Raw genomic sequence first — 14633 nt, 5'->3', positions numbered from 1 at the left:
TCTAGAACATGGCCAGATAGCCCGAAAAACCCACAAAAAACTATGGATGCCGGCCATGAAAGCCGTCGACTTCACAAGACAGTACTGTAGTAGTTTTTAAAATTACTTTCTGGAGTTAATGAGCCACCCATGATTCTTGTCGGGCGCAAGATGCACAAAGAAAGCTGGCGAATGATGCCGACTGATCAGCTGCACGCTCTCCCTTAACTTAAAGTCAAGGATGATTTTAAGCTCCACTGGTGAATATCCACTAAAATGAAATTACTCTCCCACCAAAATCAGGGCTGAGTCTCAAGTTCTTTGAGGGATAGGATTAGAAGGTGCAGGTGCTTTCCAGGCTGTGGAATTGAAATGATTGTTGTTGCTCAACCCCGCCTTGCAGCCAGGAGCTGCATCATCGCCCACAGTTTTTGGAACAAAGCATTCTTGCTCTTGGAGGCCAGGGGCCTGGTACTCTTCCCAGCATTGTTCTGGGAAAGCTTTCCTTTTCCCCTTGCATCTTGAAAGTAAAATAAAACAATCGGCCAGCTTTGAGCAACGGCAGGGAGAACTACTATATGTACTCATGTATAAGTCTAGAAATTTAGGTCAACAATTGATCCAAAAAACCTGAGTCGACTAATCACAGGTCAATATAGGTACTGTATCTTAACTCTTATTTAAAAGAAGGAACCACCCCCTGGTGAAAGGCAAGAGTATAATCTGTCCTGGGAGCACCAATCCCCTCTCATCCAGCCAGCCTTAGGAGTGAGCACGAAGAGCTATGTCTGCTGGAATTTTGTACGTACTTTGACATTGCTTTGCTTTGCTTCGTCCTTTAGATCCTTTGCTATGTGCCCCTGAGTTTTACCCTCAACTTATCCATGAGTCAAATCAAAATCTGTAACATCAGACCCAAAATTTGCCCTCAACTTATACATGAGGTCGACATATACTCGAGTATATATGGTAGGAAAGCAGGGGTGACACTGTAGGGCCTTGTTTTTCCCAGCGTGTGACTGGTTTTCCTTCTTGGGGACTGATCGTTTCTTTTGGCAGCGATGCTGGTGGTTCTTGTTTGGAAGGAGAATTTCCAATCTTGCCCAGGTGCTCAGTGAAACTGAGAGACGCACATGCTGTGCATGTGTTTGGAGAAGAAGCATCTTCCCCCTGTCTCCTTATTCCTTTGGTTCATGAAGAGTGAAAACCAGATAGCCTCAGATTGGTCACAGGTTGTCAGTGGACAAGTGTAAATAAAATATGCCCTTTGGTGAACAAAATTTCCCCCCGGCAAGTCAAAAAACCAAGATGACTCCTGTTAGAGTAAGACAAAGCAAGCTAACAAAACCTCACAGCAATCAGACAACCACCCACACATCAAAGAACAGTCTGTCTCATGCAAAGTGTCACCTTCTGTCTGGTCTTTTTAATGGGGGAATGATGATGGATTGAACCTCGGAACGTCTGCCTATGGAAATTGGCGCTTTGTCACTTGGCTCTGGTTCGCCCACTTGCTAACAGTCAGGTCATGCCTATGTTGACACAGGCTTTTATTATGGACCATGCGGCAAATGTGCTTGCAAAGCCAAGAGCTAGCAAAAATGTTTTAAAAAAACAAACTCGGGGGACCACTTCCCCCCCTTTCATCTCACCCTAATCCTTTCTGTAGTATAGCTGTGTGTGTCAGGATATTTTTCCCCCCAGGAAAAAGCACCGTAATGCTATGCCCAACATCCACCCTGAAGCTCTTTGCATTGATGCAGGTGAAACATCAGAAATAAACTCTTCTAGAACATGGCCACATAACCCGAAAAAACCCACAAAAACTATGGATGCCAGCCCTGAAAGCCTCCGACTTCACATTCTCATGCATTATTTTGAAGGTCTTTGGCTGATTTGGATTCTTGTTTGCTCACACCAAGTTAGAAATGGTGGTGCCAGCATTTCTTTGCTGAGGTGTCAGTCTTTTCTGCTGAACCAGTGGAGTTACTGAACAGTGGTGTTACTGAGCTATAGGTGGGGGGAATGAAATAAAGGGATGCTTTTTTGCCACTTGACCTTCACTGATTCTTCATCTTTCAGCTCTCTCCCACACAGCAGAAATAAAGCAGATTGACGCCATTGTAACTGTCATGGTGCCATCCTGTGGAACCCCATAATTGTTAGTTTGGCGAAGTATTCAGTCTGGTCTGTCAGAGAGCTCTGGTGCCTCACCAGACTAGAAATCCCAAGATCCTATAAGGCAGAGTCATGGCAATTCAAGTGGTGTCAAACTGGTTTATTTCTGCAGCGTGGACATACACCTTTAATGACCTTTCTGTGTGTATGTGCCTTCAAGTCACCTGCTCACTTATGGTGACCCCGTGAATTTCATAGAGCTCAGAGGCAGTTTTGGCAATACCTTCCTCTGTAATACAGCCTACAGCACCTGCTATTCATTGGCTGTCTCCCATCCGAGAGCCGCCCCGATTGTTCTCAGAGGGGTGGGATACAAATAAATATTATTATTTTATTATTATTATTAACTAACCAGGGTGGACCCCGCTTACCTTCCAAGATGAGACAGGATCCTGTGCCTTTAAGGTATTAGGCCTACCTACCGGCTCCTTTTTCAGATCTTTGAACCCACGTTTTATGCTCCCGTTTGCACTGTGCGTTGGTGTATTGACGATCTGTAGGTCATTACTACTGAGTTCCAAGTGCTAATGTGTTACATCCATCATATTGCTATGTGCATGGGATGAATTTACGTGATCCTGAGGATGTTCTCATGGTCAAACAGGATATTTGAGGAGGAAGGGGAGTCATATGTACTTTGGGGAAAGAGTTGCAACAGACCTTGTTTTGTTTTGTTCATGAAGTATTCCAGATGACTTCAGAGATGATGTTCACCACCTCTTGACCTGCATGTAAAAAACTATCGGTCAGTCATTGGTCCCAGTTACACAGTTAACCAACTGTTCTACTTACTCATATACATATTTGTGTGAACTTAAGTTGCGGCCAAAGGTCCATCTACTCCAGTATTCCATTTCCTCCAGTATCATTGCTGTATCCAGAAACTAACACTCAAATATTTTCTTTTGGTCTGTGGCATCGTCACATTACATTGTAAGTCCAAGGGAAGGTAAACATAGACTAGGGAGATGCAGGTCCAAATCTCTCCTTTGCTCTGAAACGTACTGGGCAGTCTTTGGGAAACCATGCTCTTTCCCTTTGCCTTGCCTCCTGGGATTGCCATGTACTGTATATACTCATGCATAAGTCTAGACTATTTTAGTCAAAATTTGATCCAAAAAACCTGAGTCGACTTATCCACGGGTCATATCAAAATCCATAATTTTGGCCCCAAAACCTGCCCTCGATTAATACATATATCCAGTTATATACGGTAGAAAACATTTGATAGTTGCCTTGATGCAGCGCTGAAGTATTAGGAACATAAGAAAAACTCTGTTGGATCAGACCAAAGGCCTATGGAGTTCGGTAGTCTGTGCGCACAGTAACTAACCAGTTGCCTATGGGAAGCACACATGTAGAACATTTACGCAGTAGCACTCATTGGGGCAGGAACTGGCAAAGCCACCTCTGAGTATTACTATATTTAAAATAAAATCCTGTAAAATTCATGGGGTCGCCATAAGTCGACAGACAACTTGAAGGCACATACACACTCTTTGGAGAAATGCATTTTTGCTTGGGATGATGGTGAGAGTGTGGTCATACAAATTGCACATGTAACAGTTACAATGGGCCTTGGGGACCGTGGCTGATGGTCCTGACGATGAGAAAGAAGATCCCAGTATGACTCCATTAGTGGACTGGTTATTTTTCATGGTCCTGAGGACAGTTCCCCTGTTCATGGACCCATGAGCAGAGTCTCTGTGTATTATAGTCCAAGGCCCATTGGAATTTTCTGAATGGTTTTGTTTCATTGTTGAAGCAAAGTAGGTCTAGCATCACATACGGCTCTGTAGTCCTTGAAATGAAGACAGGATTCCAGTGGAATATGGTCATTAATAGCAGAAAATTCCAGCCACAAATGTTACATTTCTGGGGGCATGTTGTTGTAGTTGCTGTGGTTTTATTCTAAGGATGGCAGTTTGTTTTTTAGGAAGTTGCTCTTTTGCCAGGCTGGCGCTGAGTACGCAGAATAGTGTGGATTTCCTTAATCTTTTCTTCTGGTTTTTTTAATGGCATTGTTTTTTTTTTTTACCTTTTATTCCGTTAAAAATAAGTCTTGCGTGCACTTCAGAGTTCGACTGAGTACACTCCCCAGACTGTACTCTTGGTGCAGGGCACGTACGCAGGCGGTTGTGTGGCTTCCTTCCATTGTGGAATCCCTTTTCCCTGGGGAACGTAGTACCCTAGGGGCCTGAACAGACAGGCCAAAATAAAGCTGCTTCAGGTCACTTTGGAGGTAAGCTGTTTAAATGACACACGCATCTTAAGAGGCCAGAAGCTGCGCCAAAGCTGTGCTCCAGTCCTTAGGTCTGGAGCGCAGCTTTGGAGCAGCTTCTGGACTCTTGGGATGCATGCAGCATTTAAACAACATACCTCCAAAGTGACCCAAAGCAGCTTTATTTTGGACTGTTTGTTCAGGCGTTATGTTAACCTTCTTTAGCCTGGTACTTTCCAAATTGTAAAGCTGAATATGATGGGAGCTGTAGTCCAACATATCTGGAGAGTAACAGGTTGGGAAATGCCACTTATGAGTCTGGGTTGGGTGAAGGAGCTGGCTTTCAGTGGGTAGGGCTAAGCTGATATATTAGAAAGAATGAAGTGGATCAGTTGAAAATGTAATCTTAACCATGTGTTTTACAGTTTTTTAACTGGGGTGACCGGAGTACCTTCACTCCAGTCAGTCTAAATATACTTTTCCTCTCTAGAGAGTTTATCACACTAGCGAGATTCCATGGGGAAACGGGATTTAACACGAAGAAAACCCGAAAGTGCCCGAAGTTTATCACACGACGTCACATTTAACGTGAAATAACGTGAAGTTAAACCGCAGTTAAAGCGGAGAAAACCGGCAGCTTTTCACTTTCAGAACATCCTGAAAGTAAAAAGATGCCGGTCTTCTCCGCTTTAACTGCGGTTTAACTTCACATTATTTCGCGTTGGAAGCAATTTGGTGTGATAAACTCCCCGAATTTGCAAGTTTTGTTTAAATTTGAATTTAATTTAAATCGTGTTTAACTCCCGTTTGCCCGCGGGATCTCACAAGTGTGATAAAGCTGAGGGCATATGGTGGAATTTAAAGTGTGTATTCTTTAAAAAAAGGAAAATTCAGACTAGTTGAAGTCTTGAAGATAGGAAAGCTTAAGAGTTGAATCGGTACTTAGTTCTCTGTGATGCTGGAGCCAATCTGGGTTAATTTTTTGTGGGTTTTTCAGGCTCTGTGGCCATGTTCTAGAAGAGTTTATTCCTGACCTTTCGCCAGCATCTGTGGCTGGCATCTTCAGAGAAAGATGGGTTAACTCTGAAAGCGGAGGGACCTGCTCAGCGTTCTTCTTTACATTGCATTGGCTTGCATACTAAGGGTCTCAGGATGCTTAATCCTGCAGCTTTTTAGCAAGTGTGTTGAATTGTCTGCGCTTGGAAAATGTAGTTCTGTCTACCGTTTCCAGACTCCCCCGTCAGCAAGGTTTCCCAGACTTCATGAAGTATGTCCATCAGGGTCAGAACCAAGCAGCTGGCTGGATGTTGTCAGATTGCAATGCCCAGCAGCCATAAGCAGCATTGTCAGTCATGACCAACGCTGAGAGTTGCAGTCCAACAATATCCGAAGGGTCACAGGATTCTCAGTTCTGTCATATACCAAGCTTCAGCCGTAGCCCATTGAGGTATATACTATTTAGAGACAAGACTGAGGGACTCTAGGGACCCCTGCTCTGATCCAAAAAGACCATCCATACAGTCCTTAAGAGCTCTTTATTCTTGGCACAGTCTTTGAAATCAGGGATGAGCAATCTATGGCTTTGCAGACATCACCCAATCTAGCCAGACATATTGATTCTGGAGGAAGGAAATCCTTGCTACGAGACGCTCAGTCCCTGTGATTGACAGCGTGTCAGATTTATCCTCACCAGACCTCCTTTCAATGATGCTGCAAGCGATGCAAGCTTCCAGGAAGCTGTCTGTTCTAAAATTCTGAGCATTAATGGAGCACTTTCAAGGAATTTCTTCCAACCTTCAGGGCAAACCTGAAGGAATTTATCTCCTTTCATCTCCTCTGCTTTTTCATCTTCTTGAAAAAATAAAGGAATTTCACACCCCTCCCTAGGCTTGCAGCCTAACTGCTGCTTATTTGAAACCATCCTCGGCATCCTCGTGATTTTCTTTACCCAAAGCGAAGAGATTTCTCCATGGTATGTGCAACCTCTACCTACCAGTTTTTTGTCTTGCACCGTCATGGAGCACCATTATCATCCTTTCTCTGTTGGGACGCGAGTCCTTTGAACCGTTGGCGGACAGTCACTTGGATCTAGTTTCCATTAAACCGATGTTCTTGGTCACCATGACATCTGCTAGAAGAGGAAAGAGAATTGTATGCTTTATACGCTGACCTTTTCTTTTAGTCCTCTGCAAGGGCAAGGCAATTCACAGGCTTTTTATGCATACCGTATATACTTGACTATAAGTCGACCTCATGTATCAGTCGAGGGCAAGTTTTGGGGCCAAAATTATGGTTTTTGCTGTGACCCATGGATAGGTCGAGGGTAAAATTTAAGGGCACATAGCAAAAGATTTAAAGGATGAAGCAAAGCAAAACAAGGTCAAAGAACTTGCAAAATCCCAGCAGATATAACTCTATGTGCTTAGTCTTAAGGCTGGATGGATGAGAGAATACAGCGGGTAAGTGGTTCCAGGACAGACTATACTCTTGCTTTTCACCAGGGGATGGTTCCTTCTTTTAGATACAGTATTTACATTGACCTATGGATAAGTCGACTCAGGTTTTTTTGGGTCAATGTTTTGACCGGAATTTCTAGACATATACATGAGTATATATAGTACTTTTTGCTGGAGGTGCTGCCCTCCTTCCATTTCTCACATGATAGGTTTCTCCAAAAGCTGTCTTCACAACTACTCTCCTGATATGTCCAGTGCTCACATTCTACCTTGAAGGAACTGCACTTTTGTAGAAAGCCACCATGGTGTTACTAAGAAGGGGCTCCCCATCTGCTCCTGGCAGTTGGCTAAATGAGTGGTAGCTACCATCTTGCAAAACTTCCACTACGCACAATTGCCAAATGCCACTCTACAAGGGGCAGCAATTCAATCAGCAGTTTTCCTGAGAGTTGTATCTATTCCATAGAATCATAGAGCTGGAAGAGACTGCAAGGGCCATCCAGTCCAACCCCCTGCCATGCAGGAAATCCAGATCAAAGCATCCCCAGATATATGCAAGGCAGGCCTTTGGTCATAACCATCTACTTTCCTCCACCACTATTGAGTAGACGTCCGGTTGCACCAGGATGCATCTTTTGGCAGGGCTGTTCTCAGTTCTCATGGGATGTCATCCATCTTCTTTGGGTGAGATTTCCAGTCTTCCATATGTCTGGGCCTCAAAGACCAAGAAGAAGCTGGGGGAGAAGGAGGAGGAGTTGGAGCTACTTCCCTGTAAATGTCGTTCTTCATCTGGTCATCTGATAATTCAGAAAACTTGCTCTCCTCACCACTGGGTTTCCTATTCTTGTACTAGAATGGTACAATGGTGGACCAGGATCTGGAGTAAATTGGAAGCTAAAGTACTGAGAATTACAGGGAAAGAGAGTGGAGCTTCTGCCGGTTTTGGCTCATTTTGCTAAGGTTCTGAAGTGTTTGCAGAAGTACAGGAAAATCTTGTTATCTGCGACTTCACAGATTACCACTTGTAAAACCACAGTTACAGGTCAGCAACCTGTTCTTGTTGGCTTGAGACACAAAAAGGGAAAAGGAGGGTCAGCCTCGTGTGCTGCAAATGGTTCCGTTCCAGCCACACACTTCCTCTTAGGGCTGGAACATCAGGAAACAGCACAGTGCAATGTTTGGGAACTGTCTAATAAGAGAGTTGTACAGTTACTTTGCCCCCCCCCCCGGGTTTTGTTTTTGAAAGAGCCAAGCAAGAGAAAGGGGAAAAGAAAGGTATTTTTAAACTTTCTCTCTTGGGATGCCAAGAAAAATAAAGAGTTATTTTAGTCCCTGGCCTCTCTTTCATTCACTATGAAGGAGAGGGAACGGGATCCCAGTGACAAACCCTTCCTTTCCACCATATGTACATTTACAAGTACACTCATCCCTCCATATTTGCGGCTTTGATTATTCACGGGTGTGATTAATATGTTCTCTCTAGGAATCTCTAGGTCCTCCAGTGCAACTCTATGGTCAACTTTAACTAAAAGTTGCACTGAAGGACCTAGAGATTCCTAGAGAGGATACTCTACTGGGCCTTTGTCATTCCTCCAGTGCAGTTCTATGGTCAGTGTCTGTCGGACGTTGACCACAGAGTTGCACTGAAGGACCTAGAGATTCCTAGACAGGATACTCTACTAGGCCTTGTCATTCTTCCAGTGCAGTTCTATGGTCAGTGTCTGTTGGACGTTGACCACAGAGTTGCACTGAAGGACCTAGAGATTCCTAGAGAGGATACTCTACTAGGCCTTTGTCATTCCTCCAGTGCAGTTCTATGGTCAGTGTCTGTCGGACGTTGGACCAAGAGTGCACTGGAGGACCTAGAGATTCCTAGACAGGATACTCTACTAGGCCTTTGTCATTCCTCCCGTGCAGTTCTATGGTCAGTGTTGTCGGACGTTGACACACAGATTGCACTGGAGGACCTAGAGATTCCTAGGACAGGATACTCTACTAGGCCTTTGTCATTCCTCCAGTGCAGTTCTATGGTCAGTGTCTGTCGGACGTTGACCACAGAGTTGCACTGAAGGACCTAGAGATTCCTAGAGAGGATACTCTACTAGGCCTTTGTCATTCCTCCAGTGCAGTTCTATGGTCAGTGTCTGTCGGACGTTGACCACAGAGTTGCACTGGAGGACCTAGAGATTCCTAGAGAAGTGTCCTCTCAGGTAATAACATGGTGTTTTGGTTATTTGCGGTTTTTCTATATTCACGGGGGGTCTTGTGCCCCTAATCTTAGCAAATATGGAGGGACAAGCGTATACCCATGCACATAGAAAATACAGCCTCATTGGCACGATGTGGAACTGTATTCTTTGCAGTGACTTGTGACATGTCTGTGAAATGGCTGTGCTTGTGTGTATGTATGTGATATGTTTGAAGATAAGCTGTGTCTCAAATGCCTGTGTCAGGATCTACTCGCTCATGCTTGCTTGCCAAATCATTTTACAGGAATTTCCACTCTTTTGGATGGAGACCCAACTTAAAAGTCAGACTCATTTTCAGGATGGTGTTTTGTGCCGTAAATCTAATGTGGGCACTTCTTCCCTGCGTTCATGAAAGTCCTCTTGGTATTATAATGCGGTCTTGGTGGGCACTTTAAATAATGATCTCTTTGCTCTTTGATCAAACTCCCCATCTTCCCAACGGGGTCAAGTACCTTATCTGCTAATAAGGAGCAGCTGAAGCATCAAGACGTTGAATAGGCAGCTTTGTGGCATACAATCGGAGAGCTTTTTAGTTAATTAAATTACTGCATCGGAGAACCACCCTCGTTTTGAAGGGGCTGAAAGAGCAAAAGGGACTTAACAAATAGCACATCTTTTCTGACCCACGTTTTTTTCCTATTGAAAGAGGCAGATTTTATGGGCTTTCTTCAGAAATACCCACCAAGGGGATGGAAGAATTGAATTTTCGGGTGTTTACAAGGGGGGATTTTGTGCTCTTATTAGCCATCCTCTCCCTGCTTCCCAAACTAGCAGAGCCAGTGCTGTCCAGAATAGCCTTGACAACAAAATAGATCACTGTGCACTATTGCAGGCTGCAGGGTGGTAATTATTATTATTATTATTATTATTATTATTACCCTACCTCTCCCTTAGGATTGAGGCGGCTTACAATATGATAAAAACAATATAAAATACATCATACATAATAAAATACCTATTGATCCCCCTCCCAACACAACACCCTAATAAAGTACCCCTAAAAAAATAAAGAAACCAGACAGTCAGTAGTCAACTGTCAACACAGTTCACAGTGAGGAGATGGGCCAACTGGAGTTTCTATGTAATCATATCCTTGGGCATATGTTGGATTCCATTGTTCTTGTCGAAGAGATTGAAAGTTGAAGTGGGATGTTTTTAATATGTACAGGCCACCCAAATTACAGTGGTCCTGTGCCGCCAAGTGTGATACAGTATAGGTAAGAAACACAGCACAAGCACTTCTCTGAGCCTTCTTTCTTTCTTTTTTTCCTTTCTCAGGATGTGGGGCTCTTAGAATACCAGCACCATCCCAGGGACTACCCTTCCCACCTGCCCTCTGGGTCTGTCTTGCAGCCGCAACGGAGAAGACCATCCTTGCTATCGGAGTTTCAGCCGGGGAATGAAAGGTAAGGAGAATGGGAACAACTGTGTGCACAGTGGAGCTCTATGTGGGACTGTGAGACATCTCTTGCACAACCTGGAAAGATGGAGCAGTGGCCAAGATGATCTTTCAGCAAACATTTTAGCAACATGGGTCCTCTAGAGGCATTTTATTGTCTTGAGCTCTTGAGTCATACTGTCTGTGCCGTACAATCCCTTGCAGCATTGCAGAGAGGGCACAGATATATGTGATCCAGGAGCTATATGCCTGGTATTCTCTGGGACACTACAAGGGATTCTGGGAACAGGTGTAGTGCTCTATGGTTTTGCATTGGCTGCTGGATTGCTGATGCAGCTGGAAGGTCTCTAAAGCATTATAGTCCCCGCAGATCCAGGAATAAACTCTTCTAAAACATGGCCACATAGCCCGAAAAACCCACAAAAAACTATGGCTGACAGTAGGTTTCTAGTTTCCCTAGAATGCATTTTGAGTCGACTAGGTAAGAAACTATATTGGCTTATGATATATTTTCTCTTTAAGAAAAGTTATGTCCACCCTGTGGTCCACCCTTCACGTGTTCTGGCATGGCCTACAATGTTCTGACTTTGCCTTTGTCCCCTCTATATTGTGCAGACATTGAATAATAGAGGGTTTGTCTCTTGCATAATATGGGGTTTGCCTCTTCACTCCTTTGTTGGCTGAACCTGACTTAGAGACACTATCACTTTGACAGATCTCAGGCAGCTCAATGGGAGGATGTTTCCCCTAAGTTATTTTTGGGCGCAAGTCTTAAAAGGTGCTCAGAAAAAAACAGGGAGCCAGCGCCAGAGTTGACACGTCTTACTTTAGGAGATTTTCAGAAAGTTGGGTGGGCATTGGCGAAGGGCTGCTCCTCCTGTGGGTTATATCTGGTGAGCTTTGGGTCTTCTTCCAATTGTATGATTGATGATTGCCCAAAGAATTTCCCCAACTGTGTTTCTTGGAAGCGGTCACCAAAGGGAGACTATGGAGTTCCTTCCTTTTTCCATCAGGGGAAGTTTTTAAATATAGACTGCATAAACATATGTCAAGGGTGGCTCAGGCCTAATGAATCCTGCTTTGGTGCAGCAGGCTGTGGACTGAGATGACCTCTGGTGGACCTTTCCCACACCCCCAAACTCCTTTTCCTTGTGTTTCTTGGATCAAGTGGTGGCTGGAGGCTGCAGCTGGTGGCGAGGAGGAGTAGATCTGGCCAGCCGCAGCAAATACTTTTGGGTTTCTCTGGCAAAGAGGCAACATCCTTCCCGCACCCCGCACCCCACCCAGAGGAGCAGGGAAGAGCAGGCATCCGTGCAGCTGAGATCCCCCTTGGCAGATTCATGTGCATCGCATCTGTAAGAACCTTGGCTTGGTTCCCAGGTTCCGATTGCTTGGCTTCTAGCAGAGGCAGCTGGCTCTTGTGGGTCGGCGGCTGGGGCTGGGTGGGCAGCGGGCAGCAAGCTCGAGGCGAGCACAACTACGGCCTTTGAATATCTGGAGGAGGGAGGACACAAACGGCACACACAAAGCTCCGCTGTGTCTCAGAGTGAGTGGAGTGGGGTGGGGGAACCTCGGGAGCCAAGCACCAAGCCTGGCACAGGCCAGCAAGCAAGTCCTTCCCCTTCCATAGAAGAATGCTCAGAAAAGCTTTGGGAGAAGCATTTTCATCTGAGGACCTGAGAATCTGGTTTCTCCACTCTTTACTACTGCAAGCCTGGCACTTGGTTGGCAGCAGTGAGAGTATTTGGAAAGTGTCAGCAAAATGACTGCTCTCTGTAAATTACCAAAGCTTGGAAAAGTTTATTTTCCCCTCCTCCTCCTCCTCCTCCTCCTCCTTTTTTTTGGACAACAGCTCCAAGGATACTCAAGCCAGTATCGCCAGTGGCTGTGATGGTTGGAGGAATCGGGGAGATGCGTCCAATCTGGGAAGTTTTCCAAGCTCTGGAAATTATTATTGTGCGTCTGCTGGAAGGTTGTTCTTTAGCTGCGTGTTTATTTCTAGCCCCACTTTTTATCCCACCTGTGAGTTCTTTGTCAGATGTGGAGTTAAGCCCTATCTGTTCCTCAGTTTGGCTCCCGTGTTCCAAATCAGGCAGCCACACTGAAGCGCACCGCCTCCTTCCTCCCATAGAATTGGTTCGGTTCTGTCATGGCTGGTACGGATTCTGCTTTTGAGAGTGTACCTAGCCTTGAGAGGGCTTCAGCTGGAATTGTCAGCCATTGCACCTGAGACCTCTTAACACGTACAGAGTGCTGTACCATCAAGCGATGCCTCAGTGCACCTCATCCATTGTTTGCAAGCCATTCTCTGGAAGGCTCCCCTTTGGTGAGAGTGCAGTGAGGTCCTGCCAGCTGGAACAAACAAGTTTGGAAGAGTTATTTTGAGATCTCCTTTTTGGTATGCTGTGTACCACAAATAATTGCAGAGGAATGTTATGTCAAGGTCTGCTTTTTTTCGTCTTTCCCTCCTGTTGGCCTGTTCTCTTCTTATAGCCTCCTGAATTGTCCTGAACAGTTCAGAAGTTGCATTGTGTTGTCCAAGAATATTTGAACTATGTTATAGATGCCCTATGCTAGGGATCTCATATAGCAATGTGCCTATATGTTTTAAATGTCAGAAAGGCATAAATGCACACATGCCACGGAGAGGGTCATGGAAAGTAATATTGTAATTGCAAATGGTGACTTATCTGGGTGAGCATGGACCAATCACTGTGTCCAAGGCTGCATCTGCACTTCAGAAACAATCCAGTTTGACATCACTTTAATTGCCAAGGCTCAAAGCTATGGAATTCTAGTTAGGGTTGTGGCACCAGAGTATTCTCACAGAGAAGGCTATATGTCTTGCAAAACTACAGTTCCCAGAATTTGATAGCATTGAGCCATGGCAGTTACAGTGGTGTCAGACTGGATTATTTCTGCAGTGCGGATGTAGCCTTAGTTGAAGCTACCCTTACAGGATTGCTGTGAGGATTTTGTAGGAAAGGAGGGACATAAATTGATAAATAAGTAATAATTGGTTTTCTTAAATGTTTTAAACGGCAGTTTTGGGTGCATCATGAAATGGATTAAAATGATAAAACACAAACTAAAAAATAAAGTTATAAAGACGAAAACACCAGAGTGATAAAACAAAAAACCAACCCCAGCAGGACATTAAGTAGTGAAAAGCTCTGAAAGCTCTAAAATTGTGTTTAAAATAGCAGTGCCCTTTTCAGAAACTGGGGGGCATGGAGAGTGCAGTGGGGCTGAAAGCATGTTCCCAGGGAGGGCCAACCTGTGAAGATTGGAAAAGGTTGGGGGGAAAAAAATAAAATGATCAGCCTTCCTGAGTCAAAATAGGCTCATGCTGGGCCTCCAACTCATCAAATGTGAATTGGCATAATTTATATACTTTTGCTTACCGCAACATATAACCACCACCCCCAGGAAACATTCTATGTATATTTATCTCAGCTGGCATCCCTTATGCAAGTCTTGTTATCGTCATTTCAGTGGACCCTTGGTATCTCCTGGGGTTTGGTTCCAGAACCCCCGTGGATCCCAAAATCTGTGGGCGATCAAGTCCCATTAAATACAATGGCATAGCAAAACGGTGTCCCTTCTATAAAATGGCAACATCCAAGTGTGCTTTTTGGAATGCATGTATTTTAAAAATCTTTTCAAACAGCTTGAATGGGTGGATTAAAAAAAATGTGTGGATACGGAGGGCCAGCAGTATTGTCCCCATGTAGTAGGTAGGTGGCTTCAGTTTGAGGAAGAGAAACTTGCCAAGGCCATCATTGATGCGGTTAATAAATGAAGTGAAACTTGAAGAGGGTAGTCGAAGGCTTTCATGGCCAGAATCCCTAACTTTTTGTGGGGTTTTGGGGCTATGTGACCATGTTCTGGCAGAGTTTATTCCTGACGTTTCGTCAGCATCTGTGGCTGGCATCTTCAGAGAATGGTGGCATGGAAGACCGCTGGATGTATATACCGTATTTTCCAGCGTATAAGGCGACTGGGGGTATAAGACGACCCCCAAGTCGCACGCCGGCAGCGTCCCTGGCCTCCTATAAGGGGGTCTCGCGCCGGCTTGAGGGGGCCTTTCTGGCGGCCTGAGGCGGGTACTGCAGCTGGGCTCTCTCTCTGCCATTGCTGCTGCAAAAGGC

At 44.8% G+C, this 14633-nt stretch overlaps 1 protein-coding gene across 22 annotated transcripts in view; it reads left to right on the top strand.

Moving 5' to 3' along the window:
• NCOR2 (nuclear receptor corepressor 2) overlaps positions 1–14633 on the top strand; it is a 284263-nt gene that overhangs the window by 103631 nt on the left and 165999 nt on the right. For all 22 annotated transcript variants that reach the window (XM_042441337.1, XM_042441335.1, XM_042441357.1 and 19 more), the window contains one exon: positions 10362–10489. In XM_042441337.1, coding sequence (XP_042297271.1) covers positions 10362–10489 — 128 coding nt within the window. The remainder of the gene's footprint in view (positions 1–10361; positions 10490–14633) is intronic.

The sequence above is a fragment of the Sceloporus undulatus genome, chromosome 10 (assembly GCF_019175285.1).
Source record: "Sceloporus undulatus isolate JIND9_A2432 ecotype Alabama chromosome 10, SceUnd_v1.1, whole genome shotgun sequence".
Lineage (NCBI taxonomy): Eukaryota > Metazoa > Chordata > Lepidosauria > Squamata > Phrynosomatidae > Sceloporus > Sceloporus undulatus.
This window is presented reverse-complemented; position numbering and strand designations above follow the sequence as displayed.